Here is an 18,548-nt window from a genome sequence, read left to right as displayed (position 1 = left end):
ATTCCCAGCATCTGAAAAACTACTGGAGAGTTGTCTGTAAGTCATTTCCGACTTGACAGTCCACAACAACAATCTGAAGCAGGTCACTAGGTTGTTTTTCTGTGCTGTTACAGCGAGGGTGTAAACTGATAACATTTTGGTTGAATATAAACCATTGATACCACGCAGGGGCCCTACAAAAGCTAAGCCAATTAATGAAAATAAATAAGCAAAACAGAACAAAACCAAAGAAGTATAGCTAATAAACTAACAACAGAGATACCATAAAATTAAAAATACTCAGTTAATTAAAAATAAATTGAAAAAGGAAAGTGGGAAAGGGAACACAGAACAGATGACACAGATAGAAAGAAAAGAGCAAGAGGATAGATTTAAATCAAACAATCTCAAAAATCTTATGTGGTATAAATACCTCTAGAAAGGACTGTCTTGATGGAAAGCAAGATCAAATTGTGTAGTGACTAGAAGAAACATCCTTTAAATATTATGATACAAGCAGCTTTAAAAAGCCAGAAAATGATACAACATGCTAAATTATCAAAAGAAATGCAGTTATTATATTGCTATCAGAAATAAATATTTAAGAGAAAGATGTTATGAAGGATCAGGAAGATAATTCTATACCGATAAAAGTGTCAGATAACCAGAGGACATTATAATTCTGAATGTTTATACATCTAATAACAGAGCTGCAAAATATATAAAGCAAAATATTGCAAGAAAAAAAAGATTGTACAAGAAAATATAGATTGACAATTATCATCAGAGATTTCAATACTGTTTTAATCTTTATTAATAGTACATTGCCAGAGAACTGCTTGAAGTTCAAGATGTGTTTAGAAGAGGCTGTGCCACCAGAGATAATTTTGCTGATATCAGTTGGATGTTGACTGAAAGAAGAAAATGTCAGGAGAAATATTTACTTTTGTTTTATTGACTGTGCAAAGAAATTTGACCTAGTGGATTGTAACAAACTAGGATTCACCTTGAGGATAATGGGAATTCCAGAATATTTAATTGTGTTTCTTTGAAATCTATACTTAGACCAAGAAACTGTTGTGTGAACAGAGGAAGAAAACTTTGCATCGTTTAAAATTGGGAAATATGTGCATCAGGGATGTTTCCTCTCTCCATATCTATTCACTCTGTGTGCTGAGTAAATAATTTGAGAAGCTGGACTTTAAGAAGAAGATTGTGGTATTAGGAGGGGAGGAAGGCTCATCAACTTGCACTATGCAGAAGATACAATCTTGCTTACTGAATGTAAAGAGGACCTGAAGCATTTGCTGCAGATCAAGGACTACAGCCTTCAATATGGCATTATAATGAGATTCCATCTCAATATCAAGAAAGCAAAATCTTCACCCCTGGATCAATAAGCAACATCATGATGGACTGAGAAAAGATTGAAATTTTCAAGGATTACATCTTACTTGGATCTTGGTACCAGCAGTCCGGAGATTAGGAGACAGATAGCATTGGGAAAGTCTGTTGCTAGGGATCTCCCAAAGGTTCTGAAGGACAAAGATGTCAGTCCAAAGACTAAGGTGAGCCTGATTTAGGCCATAGTCTTTCCAATTAATGTGTCTGAGAGTTAGGCATGAATAAAGATGATAGAAGAATTGACACATTTGAGTTGTGATGTTGGAGAAGAGTGCTGAATATCCTACAGACTGTGAAAAGAACAGCTATATGTTGGATAAAGTGTAACCAGAATGTTCCTTCGAGGCAAAGTTGATGAAGCCTCATCTCATATATTTCAGACACGTTGTTTAAAGAGAGGGTATTCTTTGGAAAGGAACCTCATTCTTGCAAAGATGGAGCATCAGCAAAGGAGAGGAAACCCTCAGTGAGATGGATTAATGCTGTGTGTGTGGTAATGGATTAAAATGTGTTGGGGATGAAAAGGATGGTGCGAGTTAAGCAGAGTTCATATCTATTGTTCATGGGGTCACTATGAGTTGTGCTCAACTCACTGGCACTTAACATTAACATCAAAGTTCCTATTTGTTCATAGGGTTGCTATGAGTCATAGGTGACTTGATGGCATATAATAACATTATTATCAAGGGATCTCTGCTTCATAGGGAGTTGCACTGGTATCCTAAAGGTTATTCCTTTCTAATTGTTCAAGTCCATCTACAGATCTGAATGATGGGCATTCTCCTCTCATGCAGTTTATATCCTTGGAAACCCAATGAAATGTCAGCTGTGAGTCAGTTCTGACTCAATGGCAATGAGTTATTTTGCAAATCTGATGCAAAATATATTATAAAATGTTAAAAAACAAAGCTTTCAAAAAGGAAAAAAAAGAAGCAAAGCTCTCACTTTGAAAAATAAAGTGTGCCTGACCAAAGCTTTATTTTCAATTGACATATACGTGTATGTGAAAGCTGAACAATGAATAGGCAAGACTGAAGAACTGATGATTTTGTATATAGTTTTGGCAAGAAATATTAGATACACCCTAAACTGCTACAGGAATAAACAAAGCTGCTTTGAAAAGAAGTACAACCAGAATGCTTCTTAAAAGCAAGGATGGCAAGATTTTGTGTTTAATACTTTGATCACACAACCAGGGATGGCCTCGTGGGTAAGGAGTTGTGCCGCCAACCCAAAAGCACATAGTTTGAATCGTCCACCTGCTTTGCAGAAGAAAGATGGACAGATTCCTCCCATGTGATTTATGGTCTCTGAAAATCTGCTGGAGGATCAGCTATAGGTCAGTTCTGATTAGATAGCACATAACAAAAACACAGCAACATCAGACACTGAAGGACATCATACCTGGTAAGCAGAGGGTAAGCAAAAAGAAGAGGACAGTCAATAAGACATCCTGACACAGTGACGGCAACATTGGACTCAGAGTAACGATTGTGAGGTGGTGCAGGAACTGGCAGTGTTTCTTCTGTTACACATAAGGTCACTGTAAGTTGGAATTGATTTAATGATATCTAACAACAATACTCCAAACTTTTTTCAATCTATATATGGAACTGATCATTCAGGAGGCTTGACGTTATCAACAAGAATATGACATCAGAAATGGAGGAAGATTTACCAATAATTTGCATTGTGCAGATGACACAATCTTGCTTGCTGAACAAACTTTTGCTGCAGAGGGCCAAGGACTACAGTCTCCAACATGGATTACATCTCAACATCAAGAAAACAAAGATTCTTATCACCCAGCCAATCAGCAGCATCATGATCGATGGGAAAAGATTAAGTTTGTTAATAATTTCCTCTTTCTCAAATCAACACTCTTGGTACCAGCTGTCAGGAAATCAAAAGACAAGTTGCTTTAGCAAGTCTGCTGTCAAGGACTTCTCCAGAGTACTAAAGAGCAATGATGTCAGTCTAGAGACTAAGGTTTTAGTCTTCTCAACTGATTACTTTGCATCTGAAAGCTGGGCAATGACTAAGGATAATAAAAGAGTTGATGTCTTTGAGTTGTGGTGCTGGGGGAGTATTAACCATACTATGGACAGCTAAAAGAACAAACAAGTCTGTCCTGGAGAGGAATGAGATTACCAGATTACTGAAAGATGAATGAAACCAGATTAATGAACCCAGATTACTCTGTAGAGGGCAATGATTTTGAAACTCTGTCTCACTAACTTTGGGTATGTGGCCAGAAGGGACCAGTCATTGGAAAAGGACATCATGCTCGGAAGGATAAAGGGTCCGTGCAGGAGAGCAAGACCTTGGATGGGATAAATTGACACAGTGACTGTAGCAATGGGGACAGGCGTGTCAGAGACAGTGAGGGTGGCGTAGGATAGAACAGGGCTCAGAGCTATTGTTCATAGAGTTGAAATGAGTTGTATTCGCCTTGTGGCATCTAACAACAGCAGGAGCAGGAAGCTTGGGTGGTAAGAGTTGTGCTGACAATCCAAAGGCAGATGGTTTGAATTCACTAGCTGCTCTGTGGGAGAAAGATGAGCAATAAGTTAGCTATGAGTGGGTTCCAACCTGATGACAATGAATAAGCGAGTAACAAAAGCAATTACTGTCCTCATTTTACAGATGAATGAATGAAGTTTCAAAGAAGTTAGGTAACTTGCTGAGGGTAGCACAGGTATAATGCATTAGAGCTGAGTTTTGAATGCTAGTTATCTGACCCAGAGCTCTTAACCAGACTCCCTTGAACACGTGGAATAGCTCAGGTCTCAGTGAAAGCTCTATGACTTCGAATGAAATTCCTTTTAAATAAACAAAGGAATAGGCTACTCAAACAGCATTCTCTAAATACTCTCTGGAAAGGAAGTATGTTCCCCCTCCCTCTCATATCCCCACTCAACTCAAATGGCCTGTGTGCTTCCTTTAAGTGACATGACTTATAGGCATCATAAACCCTGGCCCCATAGCCCGCTGGAGCGGAAAGTGAAGACAGTTGCCAGCGATATAAGGCTTATGAGAGCTAGATCTTCCTCAGGCCATGTCTGAGGAGTGGTCTGATAAATGTGTTGAATGTAGATGAAGATGCTGCTGTTTGCCTTTCTTTAAATGTTAGGTTCCAGACTAGAACTCCTTTCCCAGAAAGGGCATTTTATTTTTTTTTTTAAATTAATCAAAGAATCTATGTTTGACTTTTTTTGCTCACCTTCTTATCTCTAATATTAATACTGTAAATGTATATCAGTAATTATAACACGGAAAAACTGCATAGTGTTTTCCAGGGTGAGGTTTCCTCACTTTTTGGCAAGAAAATGCCTTAGAAGGGAATACTTTTAAAATGGATCTTTGGCCAAGACTTGACACTTGGTTATTCCATGACAGGAAACAGCAAATGAGGGCATTATTGTACCCCACCATGCTACAGGAAAGATACAAATGGCACTGCAAACAGAATCTTGCTAACAAAAAACTTTTCTTAATAATCAGTTTTCCTTTTAATACGAATTTATTGTTTTATGAATAAGAATTCATCCTTTCCCCATTCTCATGACTGTCTGCTTTTTTTTCTGGTGGGCTTCCATCCTATATATCCACGTCCAACTACCTTCTCGTCTATCATCTTTCCTAATTACAATCAGATTTCCCAGTTCCTGCTGGCTCTCTCATTTCCCTCCAGCAGCCTTTCCCTTTTCCTGCAGTACCATGCATATCCAGCTCTCCCCTCTCTCCCTTCCCCTCAATTCCACAATTCCTGAGGAGATCAAAGAGTGATAGTGCAGTGTGGCTGCAGCCCAGCTAAGAGACATTTCCAGCTCCCCCTCCTGGCGGGGCTGAGTTGTGGGCGTAGGGACTGAAGTTGGACTGCAGCGTCTTGCCTTCTGGGGGCAATTATGAAAGAGGTGTCTTAAGCAGCATTGTGTACACCAGAAAAAAGCAAATTCCCTTTGTGGTACTTAGTGTGGTGTCCCTCAGTCTACGTTGTCGTCACACATTCTTGAAAGCCATTGTTTACGCCGGGGTTTTGTAGGGCCGGTTGGAGTGAAGCTGACACTAGTTTTCGCGGGTACTGAGTTGACCCTAAACTCAGAGGAGAGAGGAATTATCCTCATGGGCGGGGGGCGCTCCAGAGCAAAGAAAGGGGGGGCGTTTGCAACTGGCCAATCAGGAGGCGAGGCTGAGCCAGGATTCCCCTCCTTGCTCCTTAGCTGCAACAGTGGAAAGTTGGGAGCCTCAGTCGCTGGCCGGGCCGGGAGCGCGGCGGCGGCGGCGGCAGCGGCGGGAGGACAGGCGGACTGAGCGGCGGCGCCGCAGGGCTCTCCGGCGCCCCTGGGGCGTGAACTGGGTGCTCCGCTCACACCCCCAGACACGCTCTCCTGCGCCCGCGGGCGGACAGCGGTCCGGAGCCACCCGAGGAAGCTGCGTCTAGACAAAAGCTGCCGCTTCTCTGTTTCGCAGCCCCTGGAGGGATTGGAGTTTGGTGCTTGTACACATCTGACTCTCAGCTCCGAACTTTTTTTTTTGCTAGTTCAAAGAGACTTCGAGGATCTAATGAGCTCCTCGGAGAGGAAATCCTCCGTCTGTTGAAGAAGGCTAAGCACAGTGTTCGGGAGCTCAGGGGGGAATAAACAACACAACAACCTAAAAGCTAAAACTCAAACAAACAAATAAACAAAAATGCTTTCCTTGAATATTGGCCCCACAGTATTCCTCCTTGCTCTTCTTTATTCTTGCTTAGCTCAAGATGCAAGCCCCCAGTCGGAAAGCAGGGCTGAGGAGATTCCAGAGGGGGCCTCAACTTTGGCTTTTGTATTTGATGTAACTGGTTCTATGTACGATGATTTAGTTCAGGTGATCGAAGGGGCTTCTAAAATCCTGGAGACGTCTTTGAAAAGACCTAAGAGACCTCTTTATAACTTTGCCTTGGTGCCTTTCCATGATCCAGGTAAGCAGAAATATTTACTCTTTGTACTTGTTAATTGCTTATGATTACATGATTTCTAATGCGATTAAATTGTTTTAGAGTCAGAAGTTTCTAGTTGATTTTTTTTTTTTTAAATGTGTAACTGAATACAGTTCTAACAAAGACTCGCCCTGGTATCTGAGTTTGCTCACTGATGCCTACTTAAGTCTTAGCTGGGGATTCGATGACTTGCTTTCAGGGAGCTTGTACAGTGTGTCTCCCAGATGCTGGAAGTGTCGACGACTTAAAACCAGGACCAAGTGCGAGCAGTAACACCCTAATCGGAGTTAACTGACTTCTTCAACTTTGAGTTTAAAAAATGCTTAATTAAAAAAGGCAGAGTTGGCATGGATGCTCAGCCAGCAGTACTCAGAAAGCTAACATCCACGCTGAGAGTAAGTACCGCTGTTAGAATAGCTCTCTTACAAGAAGGGGAGAAAAGACAAAACAAAACAAAAACTGTGTGTGAGACAAGAAGGAAGCTGGTAAGTAATAGCTACTAGTGAAGGAGATGAAAGCCAGAAAGAAGCCATTCATTTCTTAAGTGCATCCATTCATCTTTGTACCAGGTCATCATTAGGTTCCCGCATGGGTATAAACACAACGTGCATGTTACATCCAGGAGAAATGCATGTAATTTGGTATGTCTGTGCGCTTTAAAGGTAGTTGAAGCAAAATAAGTATTTCTGCTCTATAGCCATGGGCTCCAACTGCTCTACTGTAATATGATCCCATTCACTTTTTTTTTCTCTACTTTTCTTTAAAGTGGTACCTTTCTGTGAGGTTCCTAGGAGCCTTCATTGTCATCCCAGAGGGCTGTGTGGGAGGGGGAGCCCTGGGGCTTCCAGTCTAACATCCACCTGAGTTTTATTAGCATGTATTACTGCTGCCCAGTTGAAGAAATAAGGCGGTGGTGTCTAAAATGTCCTCCCCCACTGTTCTCCCACGTTTTTTCCTTCTTTGAAATGTGCTTTCTCCCCTAGAAGACTTTGATACAGCTTCCTCATGAATGCCTGATATTAAGACTCTCAAATTCCTTCCTTCTGCAGTTAGCAGACAACATGTAAGAGTTTATATATATATTGATAGGTATTATATGTGGCAGGCTCCAGTTGTTTCAGAAGATGTTATTGGGAGGAATTTAGAAGAAATTAGAAATTTCTGGGATTTGTTGTTGTTCTTCAAAGGACAAAAATAACCTCTCTAGCTTGTGTTGTGTGTGTGTATTCTATACTAATTAAATTTGGAATTTTTTTTATATTTGAATAAAGAATGATCATTTCTTGTCTTATTAAAATCTCATGTATTTTGATGTTTTAATTAATTATATCATGTTGCCAGTTGTAATGTAGTTCAAGCTTTTATTATTTGGACTAGCTTACAAACATTTTTTTCTATATGGATGAATCTGAAGTTAGTTTAAAAATAGAATTTTTTTTAAATGAATATCACAAACTGCTTTTCTTCTTTAAAAAAAAACAAAACAAACCCAAACCTCACAAAAACCAAACCTTTTGAAATTAAGATTCTGCAAACAGAACCTAGAAATTGCCTCAACTCATAAATGGAAACAGGACATTTATGATATTTTGAAGTGATACGAAAATTATCTGAGTGAATTGTATTGTTATGTGCTGTCTTTTCAATTGTTACCAAATAGGAAAGTGTGCATGCTTGTGGGAGTTGACTTTCCTATAGTTTAGCAATCATAATTCAAAGTGGGGGAAACTTGGCATGTTAATAGCAAATGACTAATAAATTAGAGCTTTTTTGAATTAAATTATATGAGAAAATGATTAATTTAAATTGGTTCCATAAAAATTATCTATGCATAATTTGGTAAAATATTAATTTTATTTCTATTGTGATTCTAAAGAAGAGACAAGTGGCCAAGAAGTTGTTATCTAAGACTTTTATCCCATGGATAGCCAAAAGAATAAACAAATATATCTTACAGACAGTGCAGCTAGAGTGCTCTTTGGAAGCAAGATGACGCTTCACCTCACATACTTTGGGCATGTTGCTAGGAGGGACCAGGTAAATTGATGCAGTGACTGCTGTAATGGCCTCTTCCTTGTCAGGAAGTATGAGGACAGCACAGGATAGAACAGGGTTCATATATTTTATTCATATTGTAGCTATGAGTCATACCTGACTTAAGAACACCTAACAACAACTAAACAACAAAGAATTTTTAAGAATTTTAAAAAAATTCCTAGAATGTTTCTGATGGTAAGAAGGGAAATGGAAGGGGAAAAAATTAGTCTTTTATTTCACTCTAATAGACTGTATTTTTTTGGTGAGAATCTGAAACATTGCCTCTCTTTGTCATTGAGTTTCTAATTCACTTATGGTTCTGCTTGCTCATCAGGTTGGAATGATAGAAAATACCTTGGACTCAGCATTGGCTCTTTGAATGTGAGAGACTAGAGATGTTACATATCATTCTGAATCTCAGCTTCCTCAGCTATAAGTTGAAAGAATTGGATTTGAAAATGTAAAAGAATAAAAACTAAAGAGCTTTGGTGGTGCAGTGGGTTAAGTGTTGTACTGCTAAATCTTTTAATCCCCAGCTACTTAGTGGAAGAAAAATGAAGCAGTCTGCTCCCATAAATATTTGCAAGTAAGGAACCCTATAGGGCAGTACTATTCTGTCTTATAGAGTCATTATGGGTCAGAACGGAATTTCTAGCCATGACTTTACTAATTCATGCCAATCTCATTGCAACTGTTTTATGATTTTGCATTTTTACTTTTTTTCATAGTCCCAACACAATTTCCTATGGCTGGTGATACAACTGCCACTTAAGCAAGTGTGCAGTATTTAATATGATAAGGTCAACTCAAACTCGACTCAGAGATGTCAAGTCAGAACTGATTCATAACTGACTCTCAAGCACATTTTCAGAGACTGCAGATGGCATGGGAGGAGACCATCTATCTTTCTCCCTTGGAACCACTGGTAGACTTAAACCACCAGACAGGCACCATCTTTGGGTTAGTAGTTCAACTTCCTACAGACTTTGCCACCAGAGCTCCTTGAATACTTTTCACTTTTCCAAGCCCTGTGACACTTGTTATCATATTTGTTGGTGCTATTTAGTCCTCCTGACTTGGAGCTGACTCATAGCAGACCCTTCAGCACATTTTCAGAGACAGTGAATCACACAGATGAAGATTGCTCATCTTTGCCCTTCAGAGCAGCTACTGGATTCAAACTGTTAACTAGAGGAAGTAATGAAAAATATGAGGCTTTTGACAGAAACCTTTAAGTCTTTGCAGGTGATTTATATAGACTTCTTTCTGTATTAAGACTTGGAGAAAGATGTTTATTTGGAAGTAAAGATTAGAGCAAAAATTAAAACACACATGAATCATAGATACAGGGGTGGAAGAATACCTATCAAAGTGGCAATGAGGTGCTGGAATGATTCAGAGTATGGGTATGTAGGGAATTCAGATTGTAACACCAGTAGGTGCTGAAGAAGATTGATCAGTGGTCATGAAAACTCAAATAAAATTTTTGATGCTAACTGTGCTTCAGATGGGTTTTCAACTTTCATAACCACATGCAATGAACTAATTTTTGGTATATGTTTTTACAACAGTCAAAATGTATGTACATACCAGAGGTGCGTGGTTTGAATCCCCTAGATGCTCTGCTGGAGAAGGAGGGACAATCTCCTCCTGTACTTGTCAGATCTGATTTGATGGTACACGCACAAAAAAATTAAAAAATAAAAAAAATGTATGTGAATACATTCCTCAGAACACAATTTAGAGAAGACTCATGCGCTCTTTTTTGACTTGGCTTCTTGGCCTCTCATTTTCTCTTCTCTCTGTAAACAAGGAGTAGAGACAGAAGGAAACAGAATGGGACAATGTGTCGAGCAAGTTCTTTTTTAATTTTATTTACAGATGTAAACTATTTCTTGAATATTTGCCACCAAATATTGTTAAATACGTTATCTTGCAGCATATTGCTTTCAAATTAAAATGTCAGAAACAAACACCAATATCTCCAATTCTTTTTAAGGAATGTTCTAGAATGACACATTAAGGTGTAAATTCTTTTGGCTTATAATACTTAAAAGAATGGTAATAGCAAAAGTGATGCAAAATCTTCAGTGTGAGATTATGATTAAGCTATATTTTGCAAAAATATGGTGTAAAATGGCAATAATCCCACTCACGATCCTGGATGGTCCTTTCAGGAGGGATTGATAATTTATATAGTCAAACTTTAAAATTTACAGATAAAGGCAGTACAATACTGCCAATAAGAAGGATGTTTCTTTTTTAATACTTTTTAAATTAATTTTAATGAAAATTTACGGACTTTGGATTTCCATTCATTCTTTGTTGCCTTTTTCTTCCTTCCCACCCCTCCTCCCCAGTACACTCTTCTCTTTGAAAAGTAAAAGAAAAATCCCTCCATTGTTTTACAATACTTCCTCCCAGGTCCACTCCACTATGCAGGCTTCATTCTGGACTCCTGTCATGACAATAACACCTAATCACACATCCCTTTTAAACAGTTTCCTCCCTCATCTGTTTCAATGCAGTATACATTATTTATTCCATCTTTCTCAGTCTGCCCCCAACCCCGATGTCAGTCCTGTTTTACAACAGTGGCATCATGCAGTATTTGTCTCTTTGCGACTGAGGTACTTCACTCAGCATAATGTCCTCCAGGGTCACACATTTTGAATAATATTGTATGAGTTCCTTGTTTTTCAATGCAGCATAGTATTTCATTGTGTGAATAGAGCTTCTCTATCCATTCGTTTGTTGATGGGCACTTAGGTTGTTTCCAGCTCCTTGCTATCATGAACCAAACCATGGTAAAAATGGGTGTGCATAAGAAGTAAGTCTCTTAACATATCCAACTTTCAGGCCACAGTTTTGAAGGTCTGAAGTATCAAGTTGGTATGATGAATTAGTCATTTGGCACTTACAAACACATTTATTGACTTGCCATCTTGAAAATAGGTTTTCGGAGTATCACTGAAACTTTTGAAGTACTTTACAGATTCTTTCTTTTGATGTTTAAGTGCCCCGCAATTCTGGAATTGGTATTTCTTGAAGATATTGTTCACTGTATCAAGAAAATGTCTCCTTTTTAATGATCATGTTCCCACTTTTTTCCTAGGCTAACTTCTGCCAATTTTCATTCATTCACTCACTCACATTATATTTCAGGCTTTGTTTAGGTATTGAGGAATGAATGGAAATGAATAAAAATGTTAACAGTTCCTGCCTTTATGGAAATGACAACCTGTTAGGGAGAGGTAGGCAATAAAGAAAAGAATGAGTGCATATAGTGTGTCTGATGGGGATAACTACTATGGAAAAAGCAGAAAGAGAAAAAGACAGAGGGCATTTGAGGTTGGTTGAGAATGCAGAAATGTTAATTATGGTGGTCAGGAAAACTCCAAAAGGAAAAGATCATATTTGAACAAAGATTTGAACGGAGTAGAAAGAGAGCATTGAGGCCATTTTGGGCTACTATGGTTTCAGTCAGCGGAACTTTGGATGAGAAGCCATCATGGCAAGAGCACCCTGGCATGTTCACGCAGTAATGAAAAGAGAGGTGTGGCTGCAGCACAGTGAGAGATGAGGGTGGAGTTAAGAAGGCTGACACGAAGAGGCTTGCAGGTTTCTGTGACTTTGCCTTTTATTTTGCATAAGATAGAATGACATTAGAGTTTGGGAAGTAGGCAGTGACTTGATCTGCTTTATGTATTCACATGATCACCTGATCATTCTGTTACTTGAAAATAATGTGGAGCAAGAGCCCAAACAAGGACAACAGTTTGCAGACTATTGTCATAATCCAGGTGTTCTTTTGTTGATACGTGTCATTGAGTCAAACATGACTCTTAGTGACCTTATGAACCAGTTCCTATCTTGTGCCATTCTCGTCATCTCTGACATACTCAAATTTGTTGCTGCAGTCATCTCGTTCAGAGTCTTCCTCTCTTTTGATGACACACTGACCTATCAAGCATGATGTCTCTCTCCAAGGTATAGCCCTTTTTAACAACATGCCCAAAGTGTGTGGGAAAGAAGCTTCACCATTCTTGCTTCTAAGCACTGGCTGCACTCCACTCTGGCTGCACTTTCTCCAAGACATCTCTACTTGTTCTTTTGGCAGTTCATGGGATATTTAGCACTTTGCTCCAATACCACAACACAAAGCTAATGCAGCTGTTTTGTTAAATGTTATTGAGTAGAGTACAATTTGTAGCTACCCCATGAACAGGAGGTCTGAACTCTGACCTGTCGTATGCTATCCTTATCATCCCCCGACACATTTGAATTCATTGTCACAGACTGCATTAATCCATGCCATTGAGGGTCTTCCTTTCTTTCACTGTCCCTCCACCTTTCCAAGCATGATGTCCATTTCCAAGGAATAGCTGCTCCTAAAAACACTCCCAAAATATGTGAGATGAAGCTTCATCAACTTTGCTTCAAAAGAGTTGATTGATTATTTATCTTGAGTCAAGTTTTCAGTTGTGAAGATTTTGATAAATAGTTGGGAGTTTGTGTATATTTTGAAAGAAAAAGAACAAAAAAATTGATGATGGACTGGATGTGAGATAGGAGAAAAGCAAACAAATAGATGACAACATAAATGATTCTGACTTGAACAAGCAGAAGTATGGATGGCCATTTACTAAGTTTAGAATGAAGGTTTGAGCAGGGGAGATAAGGCCTTTATTTGTTCCCGTGTTTAAGTTTGAGATGACTTTTTAAAGCTAAGTGGAGATACTAAGAATGCAATTGAATATATAAGATCTGAATTCAAAGGGAGAATTCCGAGCTAGTGGTGTAACTTTCGGATCCAAAAATATATATGCAGATGATGTTCAAGTTCATGAGGCTAGATAAAAGCATTTCAAGAGGCTGATTATAAGATATTAAGAGCAGAGAGGGTTTTTGAGGATTGAGCTTTGGGATGCTGCAATGTTTATGATTGAGATCAGGATAAGCCAGCAAAGTAGTCTAAGAAATTGAAGTCAGAGAAGTGGAAGGAGAGTTAATTGTCTTAGAAATCCTAAGAAAATGTTTCATGGAAAAAGGCCTATCAGTCAATTAAGAGAAAGACTAAGAATTGGTTGTTGGAGCTAACAATGTGGGCATCACTACTGGTGTTGTAACAAGAATAGTGAGAGAAGTAAAAACCTGTTTGGAATAAATTCAGGAGAATGGAGAAAAGGAATTGGAAACCTTGTAATTATATTTGTATCCAGTTGTTTTGTTCATAGAACTTAGTTTGTATAAAAGTTTTGTTCAGAAGGCTTTCATAGAATCTAAATTTGATAAATATTTCAACTAGTATTTTATAAAGTGCAATTGTTATGTAGTAAAAAAGAACTGACAGTAAGAGACAGAATACTTGTGTTCTCATCCTTACTCTGTTACACATCATTTGTAATTTAAGAGAATTAACTTCACTATGCCTGTTTCTCTACAGATAAAAGCAATTTATTAGTGGGTGATTATCAAAGTGTGAACCAGTATTTATTTGATTAAAAAAATGAGTCACTTAGGCTATTTTTCTGAGAAGAGAAAATGTACCTAAAGTCATACTGAATAGAAATATTTTTATAAGGAACATATTGAAAATTCACATTCTGAAAATTACTGCAAATGTAGGTCACCTAAATTTCACTTTAAAATATTTTCCATTTCAATTTGTATAGGTAGAAAAAAAGCCATGAAGCTACTATTTCTCCTTCTATTTCATGCTTCAGGAAGAAGAGTTTTCATAATATTTCAAAAGATTGGTCTGTTTGGTGCAAGAGAAAACTAACTGGAAGAAATAGACTAAAACGAAAGATTGGGAGATTTTGGGTAGACACTAGTAACTTTTGTTTTTCCACAATGATAAATATTTGAACCTGAGAGTGTGGATTTTTTATCACTGGTATTTATGAAGATGCATAGAGATGTTTCATTTCACACAATAAAAACATTCTTTCAAAGTACAAAGATCAAATATTGATAAACTGAATATTGTAAATGTAAGAATGCTTTCCAGTTAACAGAATCCTTTTTTATTTTTTTTTAAAAATTATGTTGGTTTGCTTACAAAGTTTGTGTGTATTGTGTTTCACATGGTCCTTCATTCACATTGTGTTTCATAGAATCATTCCCATTCATTATGGGTTGGGTTTTTTTAACTTTTTTTTTTTTTAAATTCTGGCACATTCAGGACTGCTATTATGTAGAGCTCTTGTACGTGGGGTCGTTATGAGTGGCAAGCGACTCGATGGCACATAACAACAACAACATTAGTTGGAATAGAATTGACTGAAACTGGTATTTATAATATTTTTTAATTTGACTTTATATTTTTATTGGTTTCCTTACGAAGTTTGTATGCATTGTGTTTCACGCTATTGTTCATTCACATTGTGTTTCATACAGTCATTCTCGTGCATTAAGTTTTATAAAATTAAGCACCAATGAATTATGGTCAACATTACCCTATCTTTCCAGATCCTTACCATTTCTTTTACCCTTCGTCCCTCTCCCTCTATTCCACCGCCCCCCCCTCCCCCAACTTGGATCCTCATCCATGTTTTACTAATTATCTTTCTGTTTCTACAATCGTGGTCTTATGCAGTATTTGTTCTTATGACATTGAGTTTGTTCACTCAGCATAATGTTCTCCAGTCTCTCCCAAGTTATGTAGTAATTTTCAAAATTGTTAATCCTGAGTGCTGCATAGTATTCCATAGTGTGAAGGTACCACAATTTCTCAATCCATTCAATTGTGGTTGGATATTTGGGCAGTTTCCATGTTCTTGTGATTGTGAATAACGCTGCTGTGAATATTGGTATACAGGTCTCCATTTATGTCTCAGTTCTAATTTTCTTAAGATACATTCCTATCAGTGGAATAGCTGGGAATTTCTCCATTTATGTCTCAGTTCTAATTTTCTTAAGATACATTCCTATCAGTGGAATAGCTGGGAATTTCTATGTTCAAGTTTTTGAGGAAAAGGCAAACAGCATTCATTCCTGAGTGGTTGTACCATTTTACATTCTCACTAACAGTGTATCAAAGTTCCTATCTCTCTGCATCCTCTCCAACATTTATTGCTTGCTGGTCTGTTAAACTTTGCCACTGTTACCGGGTAAGATGATTTCTCATTGGGTTTTGATTTGCATCTCACTTATTGCCAGTGATTTTGAGTATTCTTTGTTTGTCTGTTGGCTATCCTGACGTTTTCCCCTGTGAAAAGTGTTTACATGTCTTTTGTCACTTTTGTAATTAGGTTGTCTTTTTCTTGTGGAGGCCCTGTTGTATTCTAACTTAATCCTTTTTGACTCTTTAAGATTGATGTTTTCATTTTTTTGGGTAAGTTTAAATCACAATTTGTCTTTGTCCATGGTTCTTGAGTTAAATGCACAATGGCATTCTAGATGGCCTGTGCTTAACCATTCTTACATATATTCCCCCCTATAAAAAAAATAATTGATTTCCTTGAGTAGTGACTTCTACATTCCTTTTACAGACTTAACACTTAGTATGACTCCAGAAAAATTTCAGGAATGAATGAATGTGTAAGTGAAGTAATCATGGAGCCAAGAACATATAATTTTTCTGAGAATTTTTTTCCTCTAAGAATTTTGATCTTGCTTTTAAAATCCATGATCCTGCTTTTTAAATAAATAATAATAATAATAATAACAGCAATAATAATAATAATATTGTTGTTGTTATGTACTGTCGAGTTGGAACCAACCCATAGCTGAGCATCCAGCTAGTTTTCAGAGGCAGTTAATCGCACATTAGGAGGTGGGCTTTAACTGCATGCCTTCAAGATTGCAGTCCCACTTCTTGCCACTAGGCCACCAGAGCTTCCTAAGAATAATAATACTGACAACATAGTAGTTGTGTATTTGCCTATTGAATATGAAGGGGAAGAATAATTGTGACTTAGATAAATGGCTGAGTCTTGGGGAAGTCTTTGAATAGTTGCATAGCTGGTGATTTCGTAAGGGATTTGTATACAATCTGGAATATCTCCATTATATGCTGCCAGACAGACTTTCCACTGCCCAGTTTTAACTAAACTACTGGAGGCATGCTGTAATAAGTGAAGTTATCTCTAAGGAGCACTGTGAAAACAAAAGCTCCACATCACTGGTGGTTTTTGTAAATTGTTACAGGGATTTTATAGATATATAGTTATAGATATTTAGATATAGACCCAAGGAGGGGTGGGTAGTAGGACAGGGGTGAGGATTTGCAGAGGGAGGAGGGATTAATCATAGGGTCACACAAATTGACGAGGGGTGGCAAAGGAAATGGATAGTGTTTGAATTTTGTAAATATACTATATATATTACAGCCATACACACACACACACACACACACACACACACAGAGTTTATTTGACAAAATTCCAACACATTGTTTTTTACATCATGTTCTACCAATTTCCTTCACAGCTCCTAATCAATTTGTGTGACCCTATGCTTAATCCCTTCTACCCCCGCACATCCTCACCTTTTCCTTTTACTCTACCCCCCTTGGATCTTCATATTCATGCTACAATAATGATTTTATACAGTATTTGTCCTTATGGGACTGAGTTAGTTCACTCAGCATAATGCTCTCCAGTCGCTCCCAAGTTAGGTAATAATTTACAAAGTCATTGTTCCTGTATGGGGCGTTAGTATTCCATTGTGTGAATGTAAGTTGTTTTCATGTTCTTGCGATGGTGAATAACACTGCTATGAACATTGGTGTACAAGTCTCCATTTGTGCCTCAGATCTTATTTTTTCGGTGTATATTCCAAGCAATGGAATAGTTGGGTCATACGGAATTTCTATGTTAATCTTTTTGATGAAACATCAAAGTGCCTTCCAGAGTGATTGCACCATTTTACAATCCCACCAACAATTTACAGGGACTCTTGAGCTTCCCTTGTATACCTTCTGATAATCTGCATGAAGATTCTCCAGTTCTGTGGGGAAGAGGAGAATTTCATCCCTGCCTTAATGATACTCTCAGGTTAAAGAAAAGAATTGATATGAGACATCTTTTAAAAGTTCTGTAGAATGAATGGTGTTGCTCTTGCCTATTGAGTAAGTCACATTTGCCAAGACAGATTGAAGAACTATTAGAAGAAAACAATTCCTCAGGGAAAAGAGTTATACAATAAGATTCATTATAAAATAAACTGAAAGATGAAATTGTACAAAATACTTGGATAATTTGGCCTACACCTACAGGCAAAGAACAATTCAAACTAGGTAAATTTCAGCTCCATTCTGACCCCCAACAAGTGGATTGACATAGTGCCTGTAGCAATGGGTGTGAGCATATCAGTGATCATAAGGATTGGACAGATAGGGTAAGGTTCAGATCTATTGTTCATAGGGTTGCTAGGAGTCATAGGTGACTTGATGGCATGTAACAACAACAATACATGCAATATTTGAGAATCATGTATTCCTTGTACACTGTACATTTTAATCCCAGACCACTGCCTAGTAACGAAGAAACCAGCAGGAAACTCAAGATCCAAAGATCAACCATTATATTCATTTATTCACTAACTGATGACTAATTATTTGTCAGAGACTATGCTAGCCTTTTAGATTTCAAGACAATGAGGAACAGGTTTCAAGAAGCTAACAATTTTTAGGAGAAGGCAAGAAAAATGACAATATAATAACATACCATTATATATGTTTTGGTGGAAAGGACAGGATGTACACAGGCCAGTGCATTTGATCTCAAATTCAATGTGGGATGTAAGAGTTTCGGGAAATGTGACTTTCGTTGAAACTTGAAAAAAGTGCATGAATAAAACAGTTTAATCCAAGCTTTAAGGAGTTTGAATTTCATCCTGAGCATTAAGGGAAATCCTGAAGGATTATACACAATGAGTGACATGATTTGGTTTGCATTTCAAATCTGGCTATCTTGAATGTATTGGAGCACAACAGTGCAGAAGATGGGGAGATGAAATCTGAGGTCAAAGAAACACTTTGGAGAAAAAAGATTGAGGTGACCGAGGCATAGAGAGGTGAGCAACTTCTGAACTATTAAAAATCTCGTTGCGTTAGATTTGGCCTTAAAACGATGTTGTTGTTGTTGTTAGGTGCCATCGAGTCGCTTGCGACTCATAGTGACCCTATATACAACAGCCCTAA

The 18,548-nt window shown here is 37.9% G+C and overlaps 1 protein-coding gene across 1 annotated transcript in view; it reads left to right on the top strand.

Moving 5' to 3' along the window:
• Nucleotides 1-5,813: 5,813 nt before the first annotated feature.
• The window catches only part of HMCN1 (hemicentin 1), a 763,653-nt gene continuing 750,918 nt past the window's right edge, over nt 5,814-18,548 (top strand). The window contains exons 1-2 of the mRNA XM_006901311.1: nt 5,814-6,022; nt 6,060-6,343. Coding sequence (XP_006901373.1) covers nt 6,076-6,343 — 268 coding nt within the window. The 5' untranslated portion in view covers nt 5,814-6,022; nt 6,060-6,075. The remainder of the gene's footprint in view (nt 6,023-6,059; nt 6,344-18,548) is intronic.

Source organism: Elephantulus edwardii, unplaced genomic scaffold (assembly GCF_000299155.1).
Source record: "Elephantulus edwardii isolate Elephantulus edwardi_28Jun2011 unplaced genomic scaffold, EleEdw1.0 scaffold00318, whole genome shotgun sequence".
Lineage (NCBI taxonomy): Eukaryota > Metazoa > Chordata > Mammalia > Macroscelidea > Macroscelididae > Elephantulus > Elephantulus edwardii.
The sequence above is the reverse complement of the archived record's forward strand: the minus strand, read 5'-3'. Positions and strand labels throughout refer to the sequence as shown.